Source organism: Procambarus clarkii, chromosome 8 (genome assembly GCF_040958095.1).
Source record: "Procambarus clarkii isolate CNS0578487 chromosome 8, FALCON_Pclarkii_2.0, whole genome shotgun sequence".
In the NCBI taxonomy this organism is placed as follows: domain Eukaryota; kingdom Metazoa; phylum Arthropoda; class Malacostraca; order Decapoda; family Cambaridae; genus Procambarus; species Procambarus clarkii.
The window spans coordinates 5,138,668-5,163,208 of NC_091157.1; the positions used below are offsets into that span (position 1 = coordinate 5,138,668).

The 24,541-nt window shown below is 45.8% G+C and overlaps 1 protein-coding gene across 2 annotated transcripts in view; it reads left to right on the forward strand.

The window, feature by feature from the left end:
- The window catches only part of LOC123759793 (spondin-2), a 285,996-nt gene that overhangs the window by 243,395 nt on the left and 18,060 nt on the right, over positions 1 to 24,541 (forward strand). For both annotated transcript variants that reach the window (XM_069316450.1, XM_069316458.1), the window contains exons 4-6: positions 20,072 to 20,176; positions 22,362 to 22,541; positions 23,775 to 23,876. In XM_069316450.1, the coding sequence (XP_069172551.1) occupies positions 20,072 to 20,176; positions 22,362 to 22,541; positions 23,775 to 23,876 (387 nt within the window). The remainder of the gene's footprint in view (positions 1 to 20,071; positions 20,177 to 22,361; positions 22,542 to 23,774; positions 23,877 to 24,541) is intronic.

Here is a 24,541-nt window from a genome sequence, read left to right on the forward strand (position 1 = left end):
GCCGCTAGCGGCGAAAATCGGTCGATTTTTGGCAGGTAGCGGCGAAATTCGCGCGATTTTTGCCCGCCAGCTGCAAAAATCGCATGATTTCTGGCCGCTAGCGTCGAAAATAGCGCGGTTTTCAGCCGTTAGCGGCAAAAATCGCCCGATTTTTGGCCGCTAGCGGCGAAAATCACGCTATTTTTGGCCGGTAGCGGCGAAAATCGCGATTTTTGCCCGCCAGCTGCGAAAATCGCATGGTTTTTGGCCGCTAGCGGCGAAAATCGCGCGGTTTTTGGCCGGTATCGGCGAAAATAGCGCTATTTTTGCCCGCCAGCTGCAAAAATTGCATAGTTTCTGGCCACTAGCCGCGAGAATCGCGCGATTTTTGGCCGCTAGCGGCAAAAATCGCCCCATTTTTAGCCGCTTGCGGCGAAAATAGCCTCTTCTTTGGCCGCTAGCGGCGAAAATCGGTCGACTTTTGGCAGGTAGCGGCGAAATTCGCGCGATTTTTGCCCGCCAGCTGCAAAAATCGCATGGTTTCTGGCCGCTAGCGTCGAAAATAGCGCGGTTTTTGGCCGGTAGCGGCGAAAATTGCGCTATTTTTGCCCGCCAGCTGCAAAAATCGCATAGTTTCTGGCCGCTAGCGGCGAAAATCGCGTAATTTTTGGCCGCTAGCGGCGAAATTCGCACGAATTTTGGCCGCTAGCGGCGAAATCTGCACGATTTTTGGCCGCTAGCGTCGAAAATTGCCCCATTTTTGGCCGCTAGCGGCGAAAATAGCCCCTTTTCTGGCCGCTAGCGGCGAAAATCGGTCGATTTTTGGCAGGTAGCGGCGAAATTCGCGCGATTTTTGCCCACCAGCTGCAAAAATCGCATGGTTTCTGGCCGACAGCTGCGAAAATCGCATGGTTTTCGGCAGTTAGCGGCAAAAATCGCCCGATTTTTGACCGCTAGCGGCGAAAATCGCACGGTTTTTGGCCGCTAGCGGCGAAAATCGCGCTATTTTTGCCCGGTAGCGGCGAAAATCGCGATTTTTGCCCGCCAGCTGCGAAAATCGCATGGTTTTGGCCGCTAGCGGCGAAAATAGCCCCTTTTTTGGCCGCTAGCGGCGAAAATCGGTCGATTTTTGGCAGGTAGCGGCAAAATTCGCGCGATTTTTGCCCACCAGCTGCAAAAATCGCATGGTTTCTGGCCGCTAGCGTCGAAAATAGGGCGGTTTTCAGCCGTTAGCGGCAAAAATCGCCCGATTTTTGGCCGCAAGCGGCGAAAATCGCACGGTTTTTGGCCGCTAGCGGCGAAAATCGCGCTATTTTTGGCCGGTAGCGGCGAAAATCGCGATTTTTGCCCGCCAGCTGCGAAAATCGCATGGTTTTTGGCCGCTAGAGGCAAAAATCGCGCGGTTTTTGGCCGGTAGCGGCGAAAATCGCGCTATTTTTGCCCGCCAGCTGCAAAAATCGCATAGTTTCTGGCCGCTAGCGGCGAAAATAGCCTCTTTTTTGGCCGCTAGCGGCGAAAATCGGTCGATTTTTGGCAGGTAGCGGCGAAATTCGCGCGATTTTTGCCCGCCAGCTGCAAAAATCGCATGATTTCTGGCCGCTAGCGTCGAAAATAGAGCGGTTTTCAGCCGTTAGCGGCAAAAATCGCCCGATTTTTGGCCGCTAGCGGCGAAAATCACGCTATTTTTGGCCGGTAGCGGCGAAAATCGCGATTTTTGCCCGCCAGCTGCGAAAATCGCATGGTTTTTGGTCGCTAGCGGCGAAAATCGCGCGGTTTTTGGCCGGTATCGGCGAAAATAGCGCTATTTTTGCCCGCCAGCTGCAAAAATTGCATAGTTTCTGGCCACTAGCCGCGAGAATCGCGCGATTTTTGGCCGCTAGCGGCAAAAATCGCCCCATTTTTAGCCGCTTGCGGCGAAAATAGCCTCTTCTTTGGCCGCTAGCGGCGAAAATCGGTCGACTTTTGGCAGGTAGCGGCGAAATTCGCGCGATTTTTGCCCGCCAGCTGCAAAAATCGCATGGTTTCTGGCCGCTAGCGTCGAAAATAGCGCGGTTTTTGGCCGGTAGCGGCGAAAATTGCGCTATTTTTGCCCGCCAGCTGCAAAAATCGCATAGTTTCTGGCCGCTAGCGGCGAAAATCGCGTAATTTTTGGCCGCTAGCGGCGAAATTCGCACGAATTTTGGCCGCTAGCGGCGAAATCTGCACGATTTTTGGCCGCTAGCGTCGAAAATTGCCCCATTTTTGGCCGCTAGCGGCGAAAATAGCCCCTTTTCTGGCCGCTAGCGGCGAAAATCGGTCGATTTTTGGCAGGTAGCGGCGAAATTCGCGCGATTTTTGCCCACCAGCTGCAAAAATCGCATGGTTTTCGGCAGTTAGCGGCAAAAATCGCCCGATTTTTGACCGCTAGCGGCGAAAATCGCACGGTTTTTGGCCGCTAGCGGCGAAAATCGCGCTATTTTTGCCCGGTAGCGGCGAAAATCGCGATTTTTGCCCGCCAGCTGCGAAAATCGCATGGTTTTGGCCGCTAGCGGCGAAAATAGCCCCTTTTTTGGCCGCTAGCGGCGAAAATCGGTCGATTTTTGGCAGGTAGCGGCAAAATTCGCGCGATTTTTGCCCACCAGCTGCAAAAATCGCATGGTTTCTGGCCGCTAGCGTCGAAAATAGGGCGGTTTTCAGCCGTTAGCGGCAAAAATCGCCCGATTTTTGGCCGCAAGCGGCGAAAATCGCACGGTTTTTGGCCGCTAGCGGCGAAAATCGCGCTATTTTTGGCCGGTAGCGGCGAAAATCGCGATTTTTGCCCGCCAGCTGCGAAAATCGCATGGTTTTTGGCCGCTAGCGGCAAAAATCGCGCGGTTTTTGGACGGTAGCGGCGAAAATCGCAGTATTTTTGCCCGCCAGCTGCAAAAATCGCATAGTTTCTGGCCGCTAGCGGCGAAAATCGCGTAATTTTTGGCCGCTAGCGGCGAAATTCGCACAATTTTTGGCCGCTAGCGGCGAAATTTGCACGATTTTTGGCCGCTAGCGGCGAAATTTGCACGATTTTTGGCTGCTAGCGGCGAAATTTGCACGATTTTTGGCCGCTAGCGGCGAAAATCGCCCCAGTTTTGGCTGCTAGTGGCGAAAATAGCCTCTTTTTTGGCCGCTAGCGGCGAAAATCGGTCGATTTTTGGCAGGTAGCGGCGAAATTCGCGCGATTTTTGCCCGCCAGCTGCAAAAATCGCATGGTTTCTGGCCGCTAGCGTCGAAAATAGCGCGGTTTTCAGCCGTTAGCGGCAAAAATCGCCCGATTTTTGGCCGCTAGCGGCGAAAATCGCAAGGTTTTTGGCCGCTAGCGGCGAAAATTGCGCTATTTTTGGCCTTTACCTGCGAAAATCGCGCGATTTTTGCCCGCTAGCTGCAAAAATCGCACGGTTTTTGGCCGCTAGCGGCGAAAATCGCACGGTTTTTGGCCGCTAGTGGCGAAAATCGCGCTATTTTGGGCCGGTAGCGGCGAAAATCGCGCGATTTTTGCCCGCCAGCTGCGAAAATCGCATGGTTTTTGGCCGCTAGCGGCGAAAATCGCGCGGTTTTTGGCCCGTAGCGGCGAAAATCGCGCTATTTTTTCCCACCAGCTGCAAACATCGATGGTTTCTGGCCGCTATCGTCGAAAATAGCGCGGTTTTCGGCCGTTAGCGGCAAAAATCGCCCGATTTTTGGCCGCTAGCGGCGAAAATCGCACGGTTTTTGGCCGCTAGCGGCGAAAGTCGCGCTATTTTGGGCCGGTAGCGGCGAAAATCGCGATTTTTGCCCGCCAGCTGCGAAAATCGCATGGTTTTTGGCCGCTAGCGGCGAAAATCGCGCGGTTTTTGGCCGGTAACGGCGAAAATCGCGCTATTTTTGCCCGCCAGCTGCGAAAATCGCATGGTTTCTGGCCGCTAGCGTCGAAAATAGCGCGGTTTTCGGCCGTTAGCGGCAAAAATCGCGCTATTTTTGCCCGCCAGCTGCAAAAATCGCATAGTTTCTGGCCGCTAGCGGCGAAAATCGCGTAATTTTTGGCCGCTAGTGGCAAAAATAGCCTCTTTTTTTGCCGCTAGCGGCGAAAATCGGTCGTTTTTTGGCAGGTAGCGGTGAAATTCGCGCGATTTTTGCCCGCCAGCTGCGAAAATCGCACGGTTTTTGGCCGCTAGCGGCGAAAATCGCGGTATTTTGGGCCGGTAGCGGCGAAAATCGCGCGATTTTTGCCCGCCAGCTGCGAAAATCGCATGGTTTTTGGCCGCTAGCGGCAAAAATCGCGCGGTTTTTGGCCGGTAGCGGCGAAAATCGCGCTATTTTTGCCCACCAGCTGCAAAAATCGCATGGTTTCTGGCCGCAAGCGTCGAAAATAGAGCGGTTTTCAGTCGTTAGCGGAAAAAATCGCCCGATTTTTGGCCGCAAGCGGGGAAAATCGCACGGTTTTTGGCCGCTAGCGGCGAAAATCACGCTATTTTTGGCCGGTAGCGGCGAAAATGGCGATTTTTGCCCGCCAGCTGCGAAAATCGCATGGTTTTTGGCCGCTAGCGGCAAAAATCGCGCGGTTTTTGGCCGGTAGCGGCGAAAATCGCAGTATTTTTGCCCGCCAGTTGCAAAAATCGCATAGTTTCTGGCCGCTAGCGGCGAAAATCGCGTAATATTTGGCCACTAGCGGCGAAATTCGCACAATTTTTGGCCGCTAGCGGCGAAATTTGCACGATTTTTGGCCGCTAGCGGCGAAAATCGGTCGATTTTTGGCAGGTAGCGGCAAAATTCGCGCGATTTTTGCCCACCAGCTGCAAAAATCGCATGGTTTCTGGCCGCTAGCGTCGAAAATAGGGCGGTTTTCAGCCGTTAGCGGCAAAAATCGCCCGATTTTTGGCCGCAAGCGGCGAAAATCGCACGGTTTTTGGCCGCTAGCGGCGAAAATCGCGCTATTTTTGGCCGGTAGCGGCGAAAATCGCGATTTTTGCCCGCCAGCTGCGAAAATCGCATGGTTTTTGGCCGCTAGCGGCAAAAATCGCGCGGTTTTTGGACGGTAGCGGCGAAAATCGCAGTATTTTTGCCCGCCAGCTGCAAAAATCGCATAGTTTCTGGCCGCTAGCGGCGAAAATCGCGTAATTTTTGGCCGCTAGCGGCGAAATTCGCACAATTTTTGGCCGCTAGCGGCGAAATTTGCACGATTTTTGGCCGCTAGCGGCGAAATTTGCACGATTTTTGGCTGCTAGCGGCGAAATTTGCACGATTTTTGGCCGCTAGCGGCGAAAATCGCCCCAGTTTTGGCTGCTAGTGGCGAAAATAGCCTCTTTTTTGGCCGCTAGCGGCGAAAATCGGTCGATTTTTGGCAGGTAGCGGCGAAATTCGCGCGATTTTTGCCCGCCAGCTGCAAAAATCGCATGGTTTCTGGCCGCTAGCGTCGAAAATAGCGCGGTTTTCAGCCGTTAGCGGCAAAAATCGCCCGATTTTTGGCCGCTAGCGGCGAAAATCGCAAGGTTTTTGGCCGCTAGCGGCGAAAATTGCGCTATTTTTGGCCTTTACCTGCGAAAATCGCGCGATTTTTGCCCGCTAGCTGCAAAAATCGCACGGTTTTTGGCCGCTAGCGGCGAAAATCGCACGGTTTTTGGCCGCTAGTGGCGAAAATCGCGCTATTTTGGGCCGGTAGCGGCGAAAATCGCGCGATTTTTGCCCGCCAGCTGCGAAAATCGCATGGTTTTTGGCCGCTAGCGGCGAAAATCGCGCGGTTTTTGGCCCGTAGCGGCGAAAATCGCGCTATTTTTTCCCACCAGCTGCAAACATCGATGGTTTCTGGCCGCTATCGTCGAAAATAGCGCGGTTTTCGGCCGTTAGCGGCAAAAATCGCCCGATTTTTGGCCGCTAGCGGCGAAAATCGCACGGTTTTTGGCCGCTAGCGGCGAAAGTCGCGCTATTTTGGGCCGGTAGCGGCGAAAATCGCGATTTTTGCCCGCCAGCTGCGAAAATCGCATGGTTTTTGGCCGCTAGCGGCGAAAATCGCGCGGTTTTTGGCCGGTAACGGCGAAAATCGCGCTATTTTTGCCCGCCAGCTGCGAAAATCGCATGGTTTCTGGCCGCTAGCGTCGAAAATAGCGCGGTTTTCGGCCGTTAGCGGCAAAAATCGCGCTATTTTTGCCCGCCAGCTGCAAAAATCGCATAGTTTCTGGCCGCTAGCGGCGAAAATCGCGTAATTTTTGGCCGCTAGTGGCAAAAATAGCCTCTTTTTTTGCCGCTAGCGGCGAAAATCGGTCGTTTTTTGGCAGGTAGCGGTGAAATTCGCGCGATTTTTGCCCGCCAGCTGCGAAAATCGCACGGTTTTTGGCCGCTAGCGGCGAAAATCGCGGTATTTTGGGCCGGTAGCGGCGAAAATCGCGCGATTTTTGCCCGCCAGCTGCGAAAATCGCATGGTTTTTGGCCGCTAGCGGCAAAAATCGCGCGGTTTTTGGCCGGTAGCGGCGAAAATCGCGCTATTTTTGCCCACCAGCTGCAAAAATCGCATGGTTTCTGGCCGCAAGCGTCGAAAATAGAGCGGTTTTCAGTCGTTAGCGGAAAAAATCGCCCGATTTTTGGCCGCAAGCGGGGAAAATCGCACGGTTTTTGGCCGCTAGCGGCGAAAATCACGCTATTTTTGGCCGGTAGCGGCGAAAATCGCATGGTTTTTGGCCGCTAGCGGCAAAAATCGCGCGGTTTTTGGCCGGTAGCGGCGAAAATCGCAGTATTTTTGCCCGCCAGTTGCAAAAATCGCATAGTTTCTGGCCGCTAGCGGCGAAAATCGCGTAATATTTGGCCACTAGCGGTGAAATTTGCACGATTTTTGGCCGCTAGCGGCGAAAATCGGTCGATTTTTGGCCGCTAGCGGCGAAAATAGCCCCTTTTTTGGCCGCTAGCGGCGAAAATCGGTCGATTTTTGGCAGGTAGCGGCGAAATTCGCGCGATTTTTGCCCGCCAGCTGCAAAAATCGCATGGTTTCTGGCCGCTAGCGTCGAAAATAGCGCGGTTTTCAGCCGTTAGCGGCAAAAATCGCCCGATTTTTGGCCGCTAGCGGCGAAAATCGCAAGGTTTTTGGCCGCTAGCGGCGAAAATTGCGCTATTTTTGGCCTTTACCTGCGAAAATCGCGCGATTTTTGCCCGCTAGCTGCAAAAATCGCACGGTTTTTGGCCGCTAGCGGCGAAAATCGCACGGTTTTTGGCCGCTAGTGGCGAAAATCGCGCTATTTTGGGCCGGTAGCGGCGAAAATCGCGCGATTTTTGCCCGCCAGCTGCGAAAATCGCATGGTTTTTGGCCGCTAGCGGCGAAAATCGCGCGGTTTTTGGCCCGTAGCGGCGAAAATCGCGCTATTTTTTCCCACCAGCTGCAAACATCGATGGTTTCTGGCCGCTATCGTCGAAAATAGCGCGGTTTTCGGCCGTTAGCGGCAAAAATCGCCCGATTTTTGGCCGCTAGCGGCGAAAATCGCACGGTTTTTGGCCGCTAGCGGCGAAAGTCGCGCTATTTTGGGCCGGTAGCGGCGAAAATCGCGATTTTTGCCCGCCAGCTGCGAAAATCGCATGGTTTTTGGCCGCTAGCGGCGAAAATCGCGCGGTTTTTGGCCGGTAACGGCGAAAATCGCGCTATTTTTGCCCGCCAGCTGCGAAAATCGCATGGTTTCTGGCCGCTAGCGTCGAAAATAGCGCGGTTTTCGGCCGTTAGCGGCAAAAATCGCGCTATTTTTGCCCGCCAGCTGCAAAAATCGCATAGTTTCTGGCCGCTAGCGGCGAAAATCGCGTAATTTTTGGCCGCTAGTGGCAAAAATAGCCTCTTTTTTTGCCGCTAGCGGCGAAAATCGGTCGTTTTTTGGCAGGTAGCGGTGAAATTCGCGCGATTTTTGCCCGCCAGCTGCGAAAATCGCACGGTTTTTGGCCGCTAGCGGCGAAAATCGCGGTATTTTGGGCCGGTAGCGGCGAAAATCGCGCGATTTTTGCCCGCCAGCTGCGAAAATCGCATGGTTTTTGGCCGCTAGCGGCAAAAATCGCGCGGTTTTTGGCCGGTAGCGGCGAAAATCGCGCTATTTTTGCCCACCAGCTGCAAAAATCGCATGGTTTCTGGCCGCAAGCGTCGAAAATAGAGCGGTTTTCAGTCGTTAGCGGAAAAAATCGCCCGATTTTTGGCCGCAAGCGGGGAAAATCGCACGGTTTTTGGCCGCTAGCGGCGAAAATCACGCTATTTTTGGCCGGTAGCGGCGAAAATCGCATGGTTTTTGGCCGCTAGCGGCAAAAATCGCGCGGTTTTTGGCCGGTAGCGGCGAAAATCGCAGTATTTTTGCCCGCCAGTTGCAAAAATCGCATAGTTTCTGGCCGCTAGCGGCGAAAATCGCGTAATATTTGGCCACTAGCGGTGAAATTTGCACGATTTTTGGCCGCTAGCGGCGAAAATCGGTCGATTTTTGGCAGGTAGCAGCGAAATTTGCGCGATTTTTGTCCGCCAGCTGCAAAAATCGCATGGTTTCTGGCCGGTCGCGTCGAAAATAGCGCGGTTTTCAGCCGTTAGCGGCGAAAATCGCCCGATTTTTGGCCGCTAGCGGCGAAAATCGCACGGTTTTTGGCCGCTAGCGGCGAAAATCGCACTATTTTTGGCCGGTAGCGGCGAAAATCGCGATTTTTGCCCGCCAGCTGCGAAAATCGCATGGTTTTTCGACGCTAGCGGCGAAAATCGCGCGGTTTTTGGCCGGTATCGGCGAAAATCGCGCTATTTTTGCCTGCCAGCTGCAAAAATCGCATAGTTTCTGGCCGCTAGCGGCGAAAATCGCGCGATTTTTGGCCGCTAACGGCGAAATTCGCACGATTTTTGGCCGCTAGCGGCGAAATTTGCACGATTTTTGGCCGCTAGCGGCGAAAATCGCCCCATTTTTAGCCGCTAGCGGCGAAAATAGCCCCTTTTTTGGCCGCTAGCGGCGAAAATCGGTCGATTTTTGGCAGGTAGCGGCGAAATTCGCGCGATTTTTGCCCGCCAGCTGCAAAAATCGCATGGTTTCTGGCCGCCAGCTGCGAAAATCGCATGGTTTTCGGCAGTTAGCGGCAAAAATCGCCCGATTTTTGGCCGCTAACGGCGAAAATCGCACGGTTTTTGGCCGCTAGCGGCGAAAATCGCGCTATTCGTGTGGAGAGTGTGGGGTGGGTGTGGAGAGTGTGGGGTGGGTGTTGAGAGTGTGTTGGGTGTGCAGAGTATGGGGCGGGTATGGAGAGTTTGGGGTGGGTGTGGAGAGTGAGGGGTGAGTGTGGGGGTGGGTGTGGAGAGTGTGTGTTGGGTGTGGGGTGGGCGTAAAGAGTATGTGGAGAGAGTGGGGTGGGCGTGGAATGTGTGTGTAGAGAATGTGGGGTGGGTGTGGAGAGTGTGGGGTGGGTGTGGAGAGTGTGGGGTGGGTGTGGAGAGTGTGTGGTGGGTGTGGAGAGTGTGGGGTGGGTGTGGAGAGTGTGGGGTGGGTGTGGAGAGTGTGGGGTGGGTGTGGAGAGTGTGGGGTGGGTGTGGAGAGTGTGGGGTGGGTGTGGAGAGTGTGGGGTGGGTGTGGAGAGTGTGGGGTGGGTGTGGAGTGTGTGTGGTGGGTGTGGAGAGTCTGAGGAGTGTGGGTTGGGTGTGGAGTGTGTGTGGTGGGTGTGGAGAGTGTGGGGTGGGTGTGGAGAGTGTGTGGTGGGTGTGGAGAGTGTGTGGTGGGTGTGGAGTGTGTGGGGTGGGTGTGGAGAGTGTGTGGTGGGTGTGGAGAGTATGGGGTGGGTGTGGTGAGTGTCGGGTGGGTGTGGAGTGTGTGGGGTGGGTGTGGAGAGTGTGGGGTAGGTGTGGAGAGTGTGGGGTGGGCGTGGAATGTGTGTGTGGGTGTGGAGAGTGTGTGGGGTGGGTGTGGAGAGTGTGTGGAGAAACACGAAATTTTGGGCAAGTAGCGAAAGTAGCCCAATTTCGGGCTAAAAAGTAGCGAAAGTAGCAAAATTTTGGTCTAAAAAGTAGCGAAATTTTGGGCTAAAAGTAGCCCAATTTTGGGCTAAAAACTAGCGAAATTTTGGGCTAAAAAGTAGCGAAAGTATCGAAATTTTGGGCTAAAAGTAGCGAAATTTTGGGCTAAAAAGTATCGAAAGTAGCGAAATTTTGGGCTAAAAAGTATTGAAAGTAGCGAAATTTTGGGCTAAAAGTAGCGAAAGTAGCCCAATTTTGGGCTAAAAAGTAGCGAAAATTTTGGCTAAAAGTAGCCCAATTTTGGACTAAAAAGTAGCGAAAGTAGCGAAATTTTGGGCTAAAAGTAGCGAAAGTAGCCCAATTTCGAGCTAAAAAGTAGCGAAATTTTGGGCTAAAAGTAGTGAAAGTAGCCCAATTTTAGGCTACAAAGTAGCGAAAGTAGCCCAATTTTGGGCTAAAAGTAGCGAAAGTAGCCCAATTTTGGACTACAAAGTAGCGAAATTTTGGGCAAAAAGTACGAAAGTAGCCCAATTTTAGGCTACAAAGTAGCGAAAGTAGCCCAATTTTGGTCTAAAAAGTAGCGATATTTTGGGCTAAAAGTAGCGAAAGTAGCCCAATTTTGGGCTAAAAAGTAGCCCAATTTTGGGCTAAAAAGTAGCGAAAGTAGCGAAATTTTGGGCAAAAAGTAGCGAAATTTTGGGCAAAAAGTAGCGAAAGTAGCCCAATTTTGGTCTAAAAAATAGCGAAAGTAGCGAAATTTTGGGCTAAAAGTAGCCCAATTTTGGTCTAAAAAATAGCGAAAGTAGCGAAATTTTGGGCTAAAAGTAGCCCAATTTTAAGGCTAAAAAGTAGCGAAAGTAGCGAAATTTTGGGCTAAAAGTAGCCCAATTTTGGGCTACAAAGTAGCGAAAGTAGCCCAATTTTGGGCTAAAAAATAGCGAAATTTTGGGCTAAAAGTAGCCCAATTTTGGGCTACAAAGTAGCGAAAGTAGCCCAATTTTGGGCTACAAAGTAGCGAAATTTTGGGCTAAAAAGTAGCGAAATTTTGGGCTAAAAGTAGCGAAAGTAGCCCAATTTTGGGTTAAAAAGTAGCGAAATTTTGGGCTACAAAGTAGCGAAAGTAGCCCAATTTTGGGCTAAAAGTAGCGAAAATAGCCCAATTTTGGGCTACAAAGTAGCGAAATAGCCCAATTTTGGTCAAAAAAGTAGCAAAAGTAGCCCAATTTTAGGCTACAAAGTAGCGAAATTTTGAGCTAAAAAGTAGCGATATTTTGGGCTAAAAGTAGCAAAATTTTGGGCTAAAAAGTAGCGAAATTTTGGGCAAAACGTAGCGAAAGTAGCCCAATTTTGGGCTAAAAAGTAGCGAAATTTTGGTCTAAAAAGTAGCGAAATTTTGGGCTAAAAGTAGCCCAATTTTGGGCTACAAAGTAGCGAAAGTAGCCCAATTTTGGGCTACAAAGTATCGAAATTTTGGGCTAAAAAGTAGCGAAAGTAGCGAAATTTTGGGCTAAAAGTAGCGAAATTAGCCCAATTTTGAGCTAAAAAGTAGCGAAATTTTGGGCTAAAAGTAGCCCAATTTTGGGCTAAAAGTAGCGAAAATAGCCCAATTTTGGGCTAAAAAGTAGCGAAAGTAGGGAATTTTTGGGCTAAAAGTAGCGAAAGTAGCCTAATTTTTGGCTACAAAGTAGCGAAAGTAGCCCAATTTTGGTAAAAAAAGTAGCGAAAGTAGCCCAATTTTAGGCTACAAAGTAGCAAAAGTAGCCCAATTTTGTGCTAAAAGTAGCGAAAGTAGCCCAATTTTGGGCTGAAAGTAGCACAATTTTGGGCTAAAAAGTAGCGAAATTTTTGTCTAAAAAGTAATGAAAGTAGCGAAATTTTCGGCTAAAAGTAGCGAAATTTTGGTCTAAAAAGTAGCGAAATTTTGGGCTAAAAAGTAGCCCAATTTTGGGCTGAAAGTAGCCCAATTTTGGGCTAAAAAGTAGCGAAAGTAGCGAAATTTTTGTCTAAAAAGTAATGAAAGTAGCGAAATTTTCGGCTAAAAGTAGCACAATTTTGGGCTAAAGAGTAGCGAAAGTAGCGAAATTTTGGGCTAAAAAGTAGCGAAAGTAGCAAAATTTTGGGCTAAAAGTAGCGAAATTTTGGGCTAAAAGTAGCGAAATTTTGGGTTAAAAAGTAGCGAAAGTAGCCCAATTTTTGGCTAAAAAGTAGCGAAAGTAGCCCAATTTTGGGCTAAAGAGTAGCGAAAGTAGCAAAATTTTGGGCTAAAAAGTAGCGAAAGTAGCAAAATTTTGGGCTGAAAGTAGCGAAATTTTGGGCTAAAAGTAGCGAAAGTAGCCCAATTTTGGGCTAAAAGTAGCGAAAGTAGGGAAATTTTGGGCTAAAAAGCGAAAGTAGCCCAATTGTGGGCTAAAAAGTAGCGAAATTTTAGGCTAAAAAGTAGCGAAATTTTGGCTAAAAAGTAGCGAAAGTAGCGAAATTTTGGGCTAAACGTAGCGAAAGTAGCCCAATTTTGGGCTAAAAAGTAGCGAAAGTAGCCCAATTTTGTGTGTGGTGGGTGTGGAGTGTGGTGGGTGTGGAGAGTGTGGGGTGGGTGTGGAGAGTGTGTGGTGGGTGTGGAGAGTATGGGGTGGGTGTGGTGAGTGTGGGGTGGGTGTGGAGTGTGTGTGGTGGGTGTGGAGAGTGTGTGGTGGGTGTGGAGAGTGTGGGGTGGGTGTGGAGAGTGTGGGGTGGGTGTGGAGAGTGTGGGGTAGGTGTGGAGAGTGTGGGGTGGGCGTGGAATGTGTGTGTGGAGAGTGTTGTGTGGGTGTGGAGAGTGTGTGGGGTGGGTGTGGAGTTGGTGTGGAGTTGGTGTGGAGTGTGGGGTGGGTGTGGAGAGTGTGGGGTGGGTGTGGAGTGTGGTGTGGGCGTGGAGAGTGTGGTGGGTGTGGAGAGTGTGTTGGGTGTGGAGTGTGGTTGGCGTTAATAGTGTGGGGTGGGTGTGGAGAGTGTGGGGTGTGTGTGGAGAGTGTGTGTGGAGAGTGTGGGGGTGTGTGTAGAGAGTGTTAGGGTGGGTGTGGAGAGTGTGGGGTGGGCGTGGAGAGTGTGGGGGTGTGTGTAGAGAGTGTTAGGGTGGGTGTGGAGAGTGTGGGGTGGGCGTGGAGAGTGTGGGGGTGTGTGAGAGTGTGGGGGTGTGTGTGGAGTGTGGGGGTGTGTGAGAGTGTGGGGTGGGTGTGGAGAGTGTGGGGTGGGCGTGGAGAGTGTGGGGGTGTGTGTGGAGTGTGGGGGGGTGTGAGAGTGTGGGGTGGGTGTGTGAGTGTGGGGTGGGTGTGGAGAGTGTGGGGTGTGTGTGGAGAGTGTGGGGGTGTGTGTGGAGAGTGTGGGGGTGTGTGTGGAGAGTGTGGGGTGGGTGTGGAGTGTGTGGGGTGTGTGAGGAGAGTGTGGGGGGTGGGTGTGGAGAGTGTGGGGGTGGGTGTGGAGAGTGTGTGGTGGTTGTTATAGATTTAGCTACTCGGAACAAGTTCCAAGCAGCACGGGCTATGGTGAGCCCGTAACTTACCTGGCACAGGAGCGGGGCTAGTAGCACGGGCTATGGTGAGCCCGTAACTTACCTGGCACAGGAGCGGGGCAAGTAGCACGGGCTATGGTGAGCCCGTAGTGGACTTACCTGGCACAGGAGCGGGGCAAGTAGCACGGGCTATGGTGAGCCCGTAGTGGACTTACCTGGCACAGGAGCGGGGCAAGTAGCACGGGCTATGGTGAGCCCGTAGTGGACTTACCTGGCACATGAGCGGGGCTAGTAGCACGGGCTATGGTGAGCCCGTAGTGGACTTACCTGGCACAGGAGCGGGGCAAGTAGCATGCAGGGGCTACGGTGAGCCCGTAGTGGACTTACCTGGCACAAGAGGGGTGCTGAAGTGTGGGGGTGGGTGTTGAGTGTCGGGTGGTTGTGATGTGTGTGGGGTGGGTATTGAGTGTGTGGACAGTGTTGGGTGGGTGGGTGTGGAGAGTGCCCACCCCACACTCTCCACACCCACCCTTCACTCTCCACACCCACCCCACACACTCCACACCCACTTGTCATCTGCTAACCCCCATCTGGGACACTGGGCGGGTTAAGGGACCGAGTATTGGTCAGTAAATGTTGAGATCAGGGGCTCCCTGGCCCGGAGGAGGTTGCCATGGTTACCTCTCGGATCCTGGTTATTGCTTGACGGCCCAGCTGATGCTGCGTTCAACTTCCGGATTGGTCCTTCCTGAGGTCCTGCTTCTCGCTTCCTGATTGGGTCAGCTCCTAGTGCTATTACTGCTTCTTGATTGGTCTGTTGTCAGATACTGTTTGTCACTTTCTTATTGTTTGTTCCTCAAGTATTTTTTTTTCCTTCTTTTGATTGGTCAGTCCTAACTTAAATATTATAAGTATTTAGATTTTGATTATTTAAGTATTTAAATTTATTATGTATTTAAATAAATTTTAATTTATATATTAAGTATTTAATAATAATTAATATTAAGTATTAATAATTTATTATATAAATAAATTATAATTATATATAATTATAAATATTATAATTATATAATTACAAATATTATAATTATATATATATAATGTATATAATTATTCATAATTATATATATATATATATATATATATATATATATATATATATATATATATTTATACATATATATTATTATATATATTTACATAAATATTATATATATATATATAATGATAATTATATATAATTTTAATTATATAATAATTATATAATTATAATTAAATATATATAATTATATTGATATGATATATATATATATAATGTATAATGTACATAATTATAAATATAGCAATATACATTATATATAGTATATATAATTATATATTTATATTATATAATTAAATATAATATATTAATTATATTTATAATTATGTATATATAATTATATATAAATAATATATATATATATATATATATATACATAATTATAAATATAATTAATATATTATATTAAGTCTACTTTCAAGTGTGGTCTAGAGCAGACACTTGCGAGATACTGTACCGACGCTCAGTGCGCTCAACTCACACCAACGTATCACCTGTGTACTTCTGTATATTCGACCAAATATATATATAGTATCTTAGTGTCTGTGTTTATTTGTCATAATTATAAACTAATATATTAATTATATTTATAATTATGTATATATAATTATATATAAATAAAATATATATATATTAAGTTTATATATATATAAATAAAATATATATATTAAGTTATAATATAAATAATATATATAAGTATATTATATATATATTTGTATATATTATATATAGAATTATAATTATATATACAATTATATATACACAATATATTTATAATTATACATAATTATATTACATATTGATTATATATATATATAGCATATGATTTTATATATAATTATATCACAGTGTCCAACCACAGAGGAAGAATTGAAAAATGTATTTCCTCAAGCACTTTCGTATTTCATAATACATCTTCAGAAAGGTCTAATATAATTATGTATATATAACAACACTTTCGTATTATTAAATACGAAAGTGCTTAAGGAAATTCCTGTTTCAATTCTTCCTCCGTGGTCTAACTCACATTTTATCACCTGTTCATTTTCGTGACTTACACACAGTAAAATATTATATTATATTATATATATATATATATATATATATATATATATATATATATATATATATATATATATATATATATATATATATATATATATATGTCGTACCTAATAGCCAGAACGCACTTCTCAGCCTACTATTCAAGGCCCGATTTGCCTACTAAGCCAAGTTTTCATGAATTAATGTTTTTTCGTCTACCTACCTAACCTAGCTTTTTTTGGCTACCTAACCTAACCTTACCTATAAATATAGGTTAGGTTAGGTTAGGTAGGGTTGGTTAGGTTCGGTCATATATCTACGTTAATTTTAACTCCAATAAAAAAAAATTGACCTCATACATAGAGAAAAGGGTTGCTTTATCATTTCATAAGAAAAAAATTATAGTAAATATATTAATTCAGGAAAACTAGGCTTATTAGGCAAATCGGGCCTTGAATAGTAGGCTGAGAAGTGAGTTCTGGCTACTAGGTACGACATATATATATATAATATATATTACACACAATTTAAATTTAGATTGATATATATACATAATTACATTATATAATTAATTATATATAGTATACATAATTATATACATTTTATGTAATTATGTATAATTATATATAAATATTATATATAAACATATATGCATAATTATATATATACATAATTATATATATAATATGAATAACCAATGTAACGTACGATTATGTTACGTTGTTGGGTAGATTAGATACACAGTGTTTAGGATTCATATTTATTTAGTAGTCTTGGATACAGCAGTGTCGTAGACGTCGAGTCGGATCCTGGAGCAGAGCAGAGTGAGGCCAGAGTCGCGGAGTATATATAATGATTATATATATATATATATATATATATATATATATATATATATATATATATATATATATATATATATATATATATATATATATATATATATATATATATATATATATATATATATATATTTAGGGGTACCACCACTGGTTTAATTAAAGGGACCCACATCCTCGAAGAAAATAAATAGTGATCAGATAAGACCTTGTGGATTCTCACTGAATACTTTAATCTTTTCCTCTCCTACCACCCGTATTATTATTTTTTATTTGATTTTATTGCAATGCTACAGTTTACAGAAAACACACACTTATATATATATATATATATATATATATATATATATATATATATATATATATATATATATATAAAGAATTTATATATTTGTGTAAACCACGAAAATTAACACGTGATGAAAAATGTGACAATGTCAGACCACGGAGGAAGAATTGAAACCGGAATTTCCTTAAGTACTTTTGTATATTAATACATCTTCAGAGGGAATGAATCAATTCATTGCTTCTGAAGATGTATTAATATACGAAAGTACTTAAGGAAATTCCTGTTTCAATTCTTCCTCCGTGGTCTGACATTGTTATAAATATTATATATATATTATATATATATTATATATATATATTACATATATATATATATAAGGATACGACGGTACATGATACCATCGTATCATTATTAACACCCGGCTGCTGTAACTAATGTTTAAGATTGGTTACAGCAGCCGGGTGTTAATGACGATACGACGGTGTAGTGATAGGTTGAGATGAGGATGCTGGTTACTTGGTGTTGGTGGAGGACCAAGTAGCTGGGAGCCGCGCCTGGAGCCTCGCATTTATGCCTTTAATGGCTGAAGACGGTGTTTTCTCTCTCCATATAGAGAGGACTAGATGTACAGTGCCGGATACCTAGAAGTCGCACCATACACAGAGGACCCTAAACACCTACCTCGGAAATGAGGAGATACTGGACGAAGGGACGGACGTGCACACACACGCACGCACACACAGTGGTCACGGGTCTTCGCGGTTAAGTGGACAGCGCTCGGGGATCATAGTCCTAAGGACCTGGGTTCGATTCCCGGCCGAGGCGGAAACAGATGGGCATTTTTTTTTTTTTTTTTTTACCCTGGTGGCCCTCTTCTCCTAGCAGTAAATAGGTACCTGGGAATTAGACAGTTGCTACGGGCTGCTTCCCAGAGATGTGTGCGCGCACACGGTCGTGAAAGAGACATATACGTATTAGATATAGAGGAAAAATAGTGGTTAGAAAGGCGGGGACCAGGAGCTGACAGGCTCGATTCTGCTGGCACAAATAGTAAATCCACATACACACACACACAGAAGCACCAACAATTTCGTACACAGTGCAGGAATTATAAAAAAAGTTAAATTCCAAGCTGATGTAACAGTGAGGGACATTCGGAGCGAGGTCACCTCGCCTATCACCAGACTACTCATAAACGCCTCTGTCCATCCCCGGCCTTCTGTAACCTTCCCTATCCCTTCCTCCCCCTTCACTCACCCTCGTAGCAATATGGCACTGGAGTTAAGGTATTGCAGTAAGGGTGGGCGGCACTGATGACACCACCGCTACACAAACCTTCACGCTGATATGAGCGCTTCTGGTGCTCTTCCTCTGTGTATGGGATGGCCGCGATTTCCTGTAAATTCGTCAAATGCTCCAGAATGGAAAAAGGGACACAAGGGTTTGCGAAATTGTGCTTTCTCTGTTTTTCAATTGTTCCCCTTTCTTCCTAACTGTGCCTCTCACTATATACGGGTGTGGAGTGTGTGTATACTCACCTTGTGCTTGCGGGTGTTGAACTTTGGCTCTTTGGTCCCGCCTTTCAACTGTCAATTAACTGGTGTACAGGTTCCTGAGCCTACTGGGCTCTGTCATATCTACATTTGAAACTGTGTATGGAGTCAGCCTCCACCACATCACTGCCTAATGCATTCCATCCGTTAACTACTCTGACACTGAAAAAAATTATTTCTAATGTCTGTGTAGCTCACTTGGGTACTACGTTTCCACCTATGTCCCCTTGTTCGTGTTACACCCGTGCTAGAGTTTGTCTTTGTCCACCCTATCAATTCCCCCTGAGAATTTTGTAGGTGGTTATGTCTCCCCTTACTCTTCTGTTTTCCAGGGATGAGAGATTCAGCTCCCTTAATTTTTCCTCGTAGCTCATACCTCTCAGTTCCGGGACTAGTCTGGTGGTATACCTCTGAATCATCTTTAACCTTGTTTTAGGGTGTGCGCGCGTGTGTGTGTGGCGTTTCCCTGTGTGTGATGGTTGGCTTTTCCCTGTATAGGGTGGTGGTATTGTTCTCCTGCTTGACTAGAGTAATACTCGACTTGAGAAATTGTTCCACACGAGAGATTGTTTATAAAGGTAGGTAGCAAGTATCGCCTACGCGAAACCAGTCCTAGAGTCTGACCTCTCGTCAGGAGTCCCCCAAGATCTGAGGTATATGTCCTGCTTTCTGTCCATCAGCTCAGACATCTCTTGCCTTCTGTCCATTAGTTGAAACACGCCCCTGCCCTCTGTCCATCAGCTTTGGCATATGGGTAGACCCTCCCACATATGGGCCAGAAAGGCCTGAACGACCCCTGCAGCCCTCCTTCCCCCGTCTATCTGCCTTACAAGACGCCTATAAACACGCACCTGTCAGCCCTGACAGCTTCATCTCGTAAACAAGTTTGCGTGTAGGTAGTGGTCGGAAGGGCGGGCGGGAGGGCTGGGATTGGAACCATATTTGGGATGAGTTGCTAATGTTACACTGGCTATCTGCTGTCAACATTTGGGCACTTCCTTCACCAGCAGGCGAGGCTTATATGGCGAGCATTATAGAGCAAGGTCCCTCGCCTGTGTGGTCGTGTGCGCTATGCTACCTCCCACAACACTATATATGCTGCCTGCCTCTTTATGCTACCCTTGTTTCTTACTTGCTGAATCATTAAACTCGTGTGCATCTGCAGATTTGCAACCACATGTTGAGTAATTACGCATTTGTGTTTTCTCTATATGTGGTTATAGTAGTGAAACTAAAGACATTTACATTCAAATACGGTGAGGTGTATCGAGATGTAAATTCTCTCACTGGGAAGTAGTAGCTCAGACTATCCTCGCATCATTTAAGATATATATATTGTAACAAGTACTTGTACATGGTATTATGTTCGGGGTGCAAAGTCCTTGTACTGAGGGGGGGGGGCGGTTGCCTGCTTCAACAACAGAAACTAAAAATCAAAATAAACTGCCGAAGGCTTATTGGCCCATACGAAGCTACTATTGAATTACTATTCACCCAAACTCGTTCATATATATGTAACCTACGCTTGAAACTCGACGATCTCGTGTCTATTATACTAATCTGGTAAATTGTTCCATAAATTAACAAGCCTGTCTCCAAACCAGTATTTACCAGGTTTCTCCTAAATCTAAACTCATGCAATTTACAGCCATTGCTTTGAAGGCTAAACAGGTCACTATGACAAAGTCTACGAGGTATGCTCATAGTCTTGAGTGACCAGAATATACGAGATCGCTACAGAGGTTAAACAACATTCTAGAGTGAAAAATATGATGATAAGTGTAAATTAAATCCAAAGAAAGAACACATTGGTCCTCTTTCTTCCCAGGACTCACTAACTGGACCTGTTTCTCTGCTTCCAGGTTTCACTCATCTCTAAGATCGTTCCGTCTCCTGACTGGTTCGTGGGTGTCGACAGCTTCGAACTTTGTGAAGATGGCAACTGGGTCGACAACGTTAAGATTCAGGTGTGTGTGTGTGTGTGTGTGTGTGTGTGTGTGTGTGTGTGTGTGTGTGTGTGTGTGTGTGTACTCACCTAGTTGTACTCACCTAGTTGTGTTTGCGGGGGTTGAGCTCTGGCTCTTTGGTCCCGCCTCTCAACCGTCAATCAACAGGTGTACAGATTCCTGAGCCTATCGGGCTCTGTCATATCTACACTTGAAACTGTGTATGGAGTGAGCCTCCACCACATCACCCCCTAATGCATTCCATTTGTCAACCACTCTGACACTAAAAAAAGTTCTGTGTGTGTGTGTGCGCGCGTGTGTGTGTACTCAATTAGTTGTGCTTGCGGGGGTTGAGCTCTGGCTCTTTGGTCCCGCCTCTCAACCGTCAATCAACAGGTGTACAGGTTCCTGAGCCTATTGGGCTCTATCATATCTACACTTGAAACTGTGTATGGAGTCAGCCTCCACCACATTACTTCCTAATGCATTCCATTTGTCAACCACTCTGACACTAAAAAAAGTTCTTTCTAATATCTCTGTGGCTCATTTGGGCACTCAGTTTCCACCTGTGTCCACTAGTGCGTGTGCCCCTTGTGTTAAATAATCTATCTTTATCTACCTTGTCGATTCCCTTGAGAATCTTGAATATGGTGATCATGTCTCCCCTAACTCTTCTGTCGTGATGTGTGTGTGTGTGTGTGTGTGTGTGTGTGTGTGTGTGTGTGTGTGTGTGTGTGTGTGTGTGTGTGTGTGTGTGTGTGTCACCTTCAAAGCTTTACCCTTGCTTCAGGAAGACATTATTTTAGAGAAGTTCAAACATACAGTATTGCAAAACATTTTAGTTTGACCACAAGGCATCTTACTTAAGCCAAGACTTGTGTGTGAAATACTGTATTTGGCATCTTCTACTAACAAATTTTACAAGGTGTTTAATTCAAATAATATTGCAATAATGAGATTGATGTTATGACACCGAGGTCAATATTGCTTCATTGAGGTTGTGCAACATCAAAGTGGCCCGGTAAAGAGGTCTCGAGAGCACCGTCAACGAGCTAGTCTGAGAGTTCTTGTGCCTCTTGACCTCGTCGTTGTGACAGCGAAGCGCGTCTCGCTTTCCTGGCACACTATTCCTCAAGCATTGATGCATTCATTTACGAAACCCTTACATGTCTCCTTTGATCAAGGTGGCTCACAAGCTATTTGATAAATGTATAAAGCTGCCATATTTGATGAAAGATGTACGGGTTTCATAAATGCTTGGTAAATTCTGGTTCTTTTTGTGAGGTCCCTCCTTGTTGACATGACTTCCTGAGCAGGGTAAGTGTAGTTAGGTGCTCACTGAATTGTTCTCACCTAATTGTGCTTCTAGGGGGTTGAGCTTTGGCTCTTTGACCCCTCAGTCGACTGGTGTACAGGTTTTGGAGCCTTTTGGGCTCATTATATATATACGTTTTATACTGTGAAGCCTGTGCCAGCCTCTTCACTTCTTAGTGCAATCCATTTATTGTAGCTGTGGTAGATGTAATAGCAGCAGTAGATGTAACAGTGGTAGATGTAGCAGCATTGGTAGATGTAGATTTTAAAGTCAAACTGATAAAAGATTATCATGACAAATGGGGGGGACCTTCGACAAGCCACCGGTTTCCTATCTCTTCGAGGCCACTAGTGTTAGTGTAAAGTAAAAAGTAAATCAGGTACCAGTTATAGACGTAGTAGGTAGATGTAGTAGTAGTTAGATATATTAGCAGCAGTAGAAGTAGAAAGAATAAATGTATCAGGGGTAGATGTTGTACCAGGAATAGATGTAGTCACAGGGGTAAATATTGTACCAGAAATAGATGAAGTCGTAGGGGTAGTTGTGGTACCAGGAGTAGATATAGCAGAAGCGTCCTTGCTAATAAGAGAAGCAGCAATAACAAAATTAGTACTGGAAAAATTAGGCTCAATATTCTTCTACTATTGGTAAATATCTGTAAACTACAGCTTCATGCTACTCCTAATGTCTTTAAGATTAGTTGTACAAGCCAGATAAAGTTAGAGAGAGAGCCCTCAGATTTTCATTGTTTTTCCTGAGCAGAGAGAACTTACAGTAGAAATTAAGTATTTTTTGTCTTTCAGTTCAAAAAGACTGGCATTGGTCATTTTTCCCATGCAATCTCTTACACCCCTACCACAGCAATGACAACCTTTGACCTTGCCTGTCCAGGTTGACCCCCTGGATGCAGGTACGGACAACGGGCTGACCTTCACCTCCCCTAATTGGCCCACCAGCCCAGCCGAGAGGATCTTCCGCATCACTGCCAACTACCCCGACCATCCAGCCCACTCTTTCTACTATCCTACTCTCCACCACCTGCCCAGGATAGCTACCTTCACCATCTCTAAGGTAAGAAGCGGCATTAATCCTTGCCGACTCTGAGCCATCTGTGGGATCAACTGAGGCAATACAAAATATGACGAGAAGTGTATCTTCCTGATTGCTCTTTGCCTTTAAAGAGGTAAGTATTAAAAGAAGATACCAAGGCGGAACTAACCATGAAGCACAGTATTGATGAATATTCAAAAAGTGCCAAATATCACTTGGGATGCTGTGACATTTGTGTTTTTTTTTACTTGTTGCCACCAAATGTCTTGTTACATTTTCTTGCCCACTTGATGCTAGTTGTTGAATGCTCTAAGGCCCTTGCATTACTTCAAGTCTTGTCCCGTACTACCCGACAGCTGATAAATGCACACTCCTCTATTTGCAATCGTCTCTCATGGTCTAAAATGGATTATGACTGCCCTGCCAACCCCTCTGCCTCTCCTTCGACCCTTCATCATCCTGAGTGGTATATTATCATAATAATAATATAAGGGGTGGAATGTTAGGGGTGGTCAACATAATTGGTGAAATATTAGGTACAGCAGCAAAAATTAAAAAAAAAATTATGGTTAGGTCAGTATAAATAGGGTGAGGTATGTGTTGGGGTCAATTTAAGACGAAGGTTGACGTTATTCATGACTGAGGAAGGAGCATAGTATTAGGGGATCATTTCAATGGAAGGAATTGATTATTAGGGCCAGAGAAGCAAATTGGTCCAGTCTTAGTACTCAGGCTCTCAGACAGGGCAGGTATTAGGGTCAGATTTGGCAGAAGTCAGTTGTCAGGGCCATAAGAAGGGATGTGGTAAGGAAGTATTTCGATGTAGTACTGTATATGTGCCATGCCTGGTCTATGCACTAGCACATTCCTTAGTTAGTGGCACTGTGTGGCATGTGCCAGATCTGATCTTTAGATACTTGTACATGTCTTGTTGAGGGCACTGTGTAGCATGTTTTCAAAAATGGTAAATTTGAATTAACCCAGAGTGAAATCGAAGGGGAGTGTTAAGTGCAACATTTAACAGAGAGGCATTTTGTAAACTAAAACTTCTTTTCATCATATACAAAAGCCATATTGTATTATTACATGTATTCCTTATAAAAATAATTTGACTTGTTCTCCCGACATTTTTGTTGCATTCACTTGCATAACATTCCTGTTAATTATATTGTTCTTGAATCAGCTACTATTTTTTCTGATTGATACAACATTTACAATTGCCTGTTCTTATTGATGGTTTGTCCTGTCTTTCAGATGAAGGAGTACACACTGAGTGCGCGCATGGAGACTGCTTCCCATACATCTTATGATGTGGTCAAAATAGAAGACATTGCTTACAAACACTTCGGTGATGAGGTAAGCCAATCGTACCCTCTCTTGATTTTTGTTCATTTATTATGCACCCTATATTCATCCTGTGGGTTGTAGTGGGCCCCATCTTATGGGCAGTAGTGGACCCAATACCCATCATGTGGGTTGTAGTGGACCCCATCACCATCCTGTGGGTTGTAGTAGACCCCATCTTGTGGGCAGTAGTGGACCCTATACCCATCCTGTGGGTTGTACGTAAGTAGTAAGAAATTATTAAAGAGGTACCAACCCAGGAATATTGACCATGTGCAATAATGCCATGGTCATATTTGCAGAAAGCTTTTGTGCAAACTGTGTACAGTATATTACATCAGCATTTTGTCTTCCATGGCATCTAAGGCCATGCCATAGTGACCTAGCAATTGTGAGATGCAGGAGTGCCCTGTCTGAACCCCATGTTGTCCTGGGTTATGCATACACTGTGATTTTGTGGGTTTTGTGATCATCTTAGCACTCTTTTAAAGATTTTTTTTATGATGTTCGATGTTAGAGCTATTAGTTTTTAATTTTTTGCATCAGCTTTACTACCTTCTTTGTCCAGTGGTGCAATCTCTGCTGGTCGAGGATATATCAAATATCTTCATGGCATTCTTTGAGTTCCCTATCTCTAGTCACAACATGGTGTGGGAGAATGACTGTGCCAATGCTAG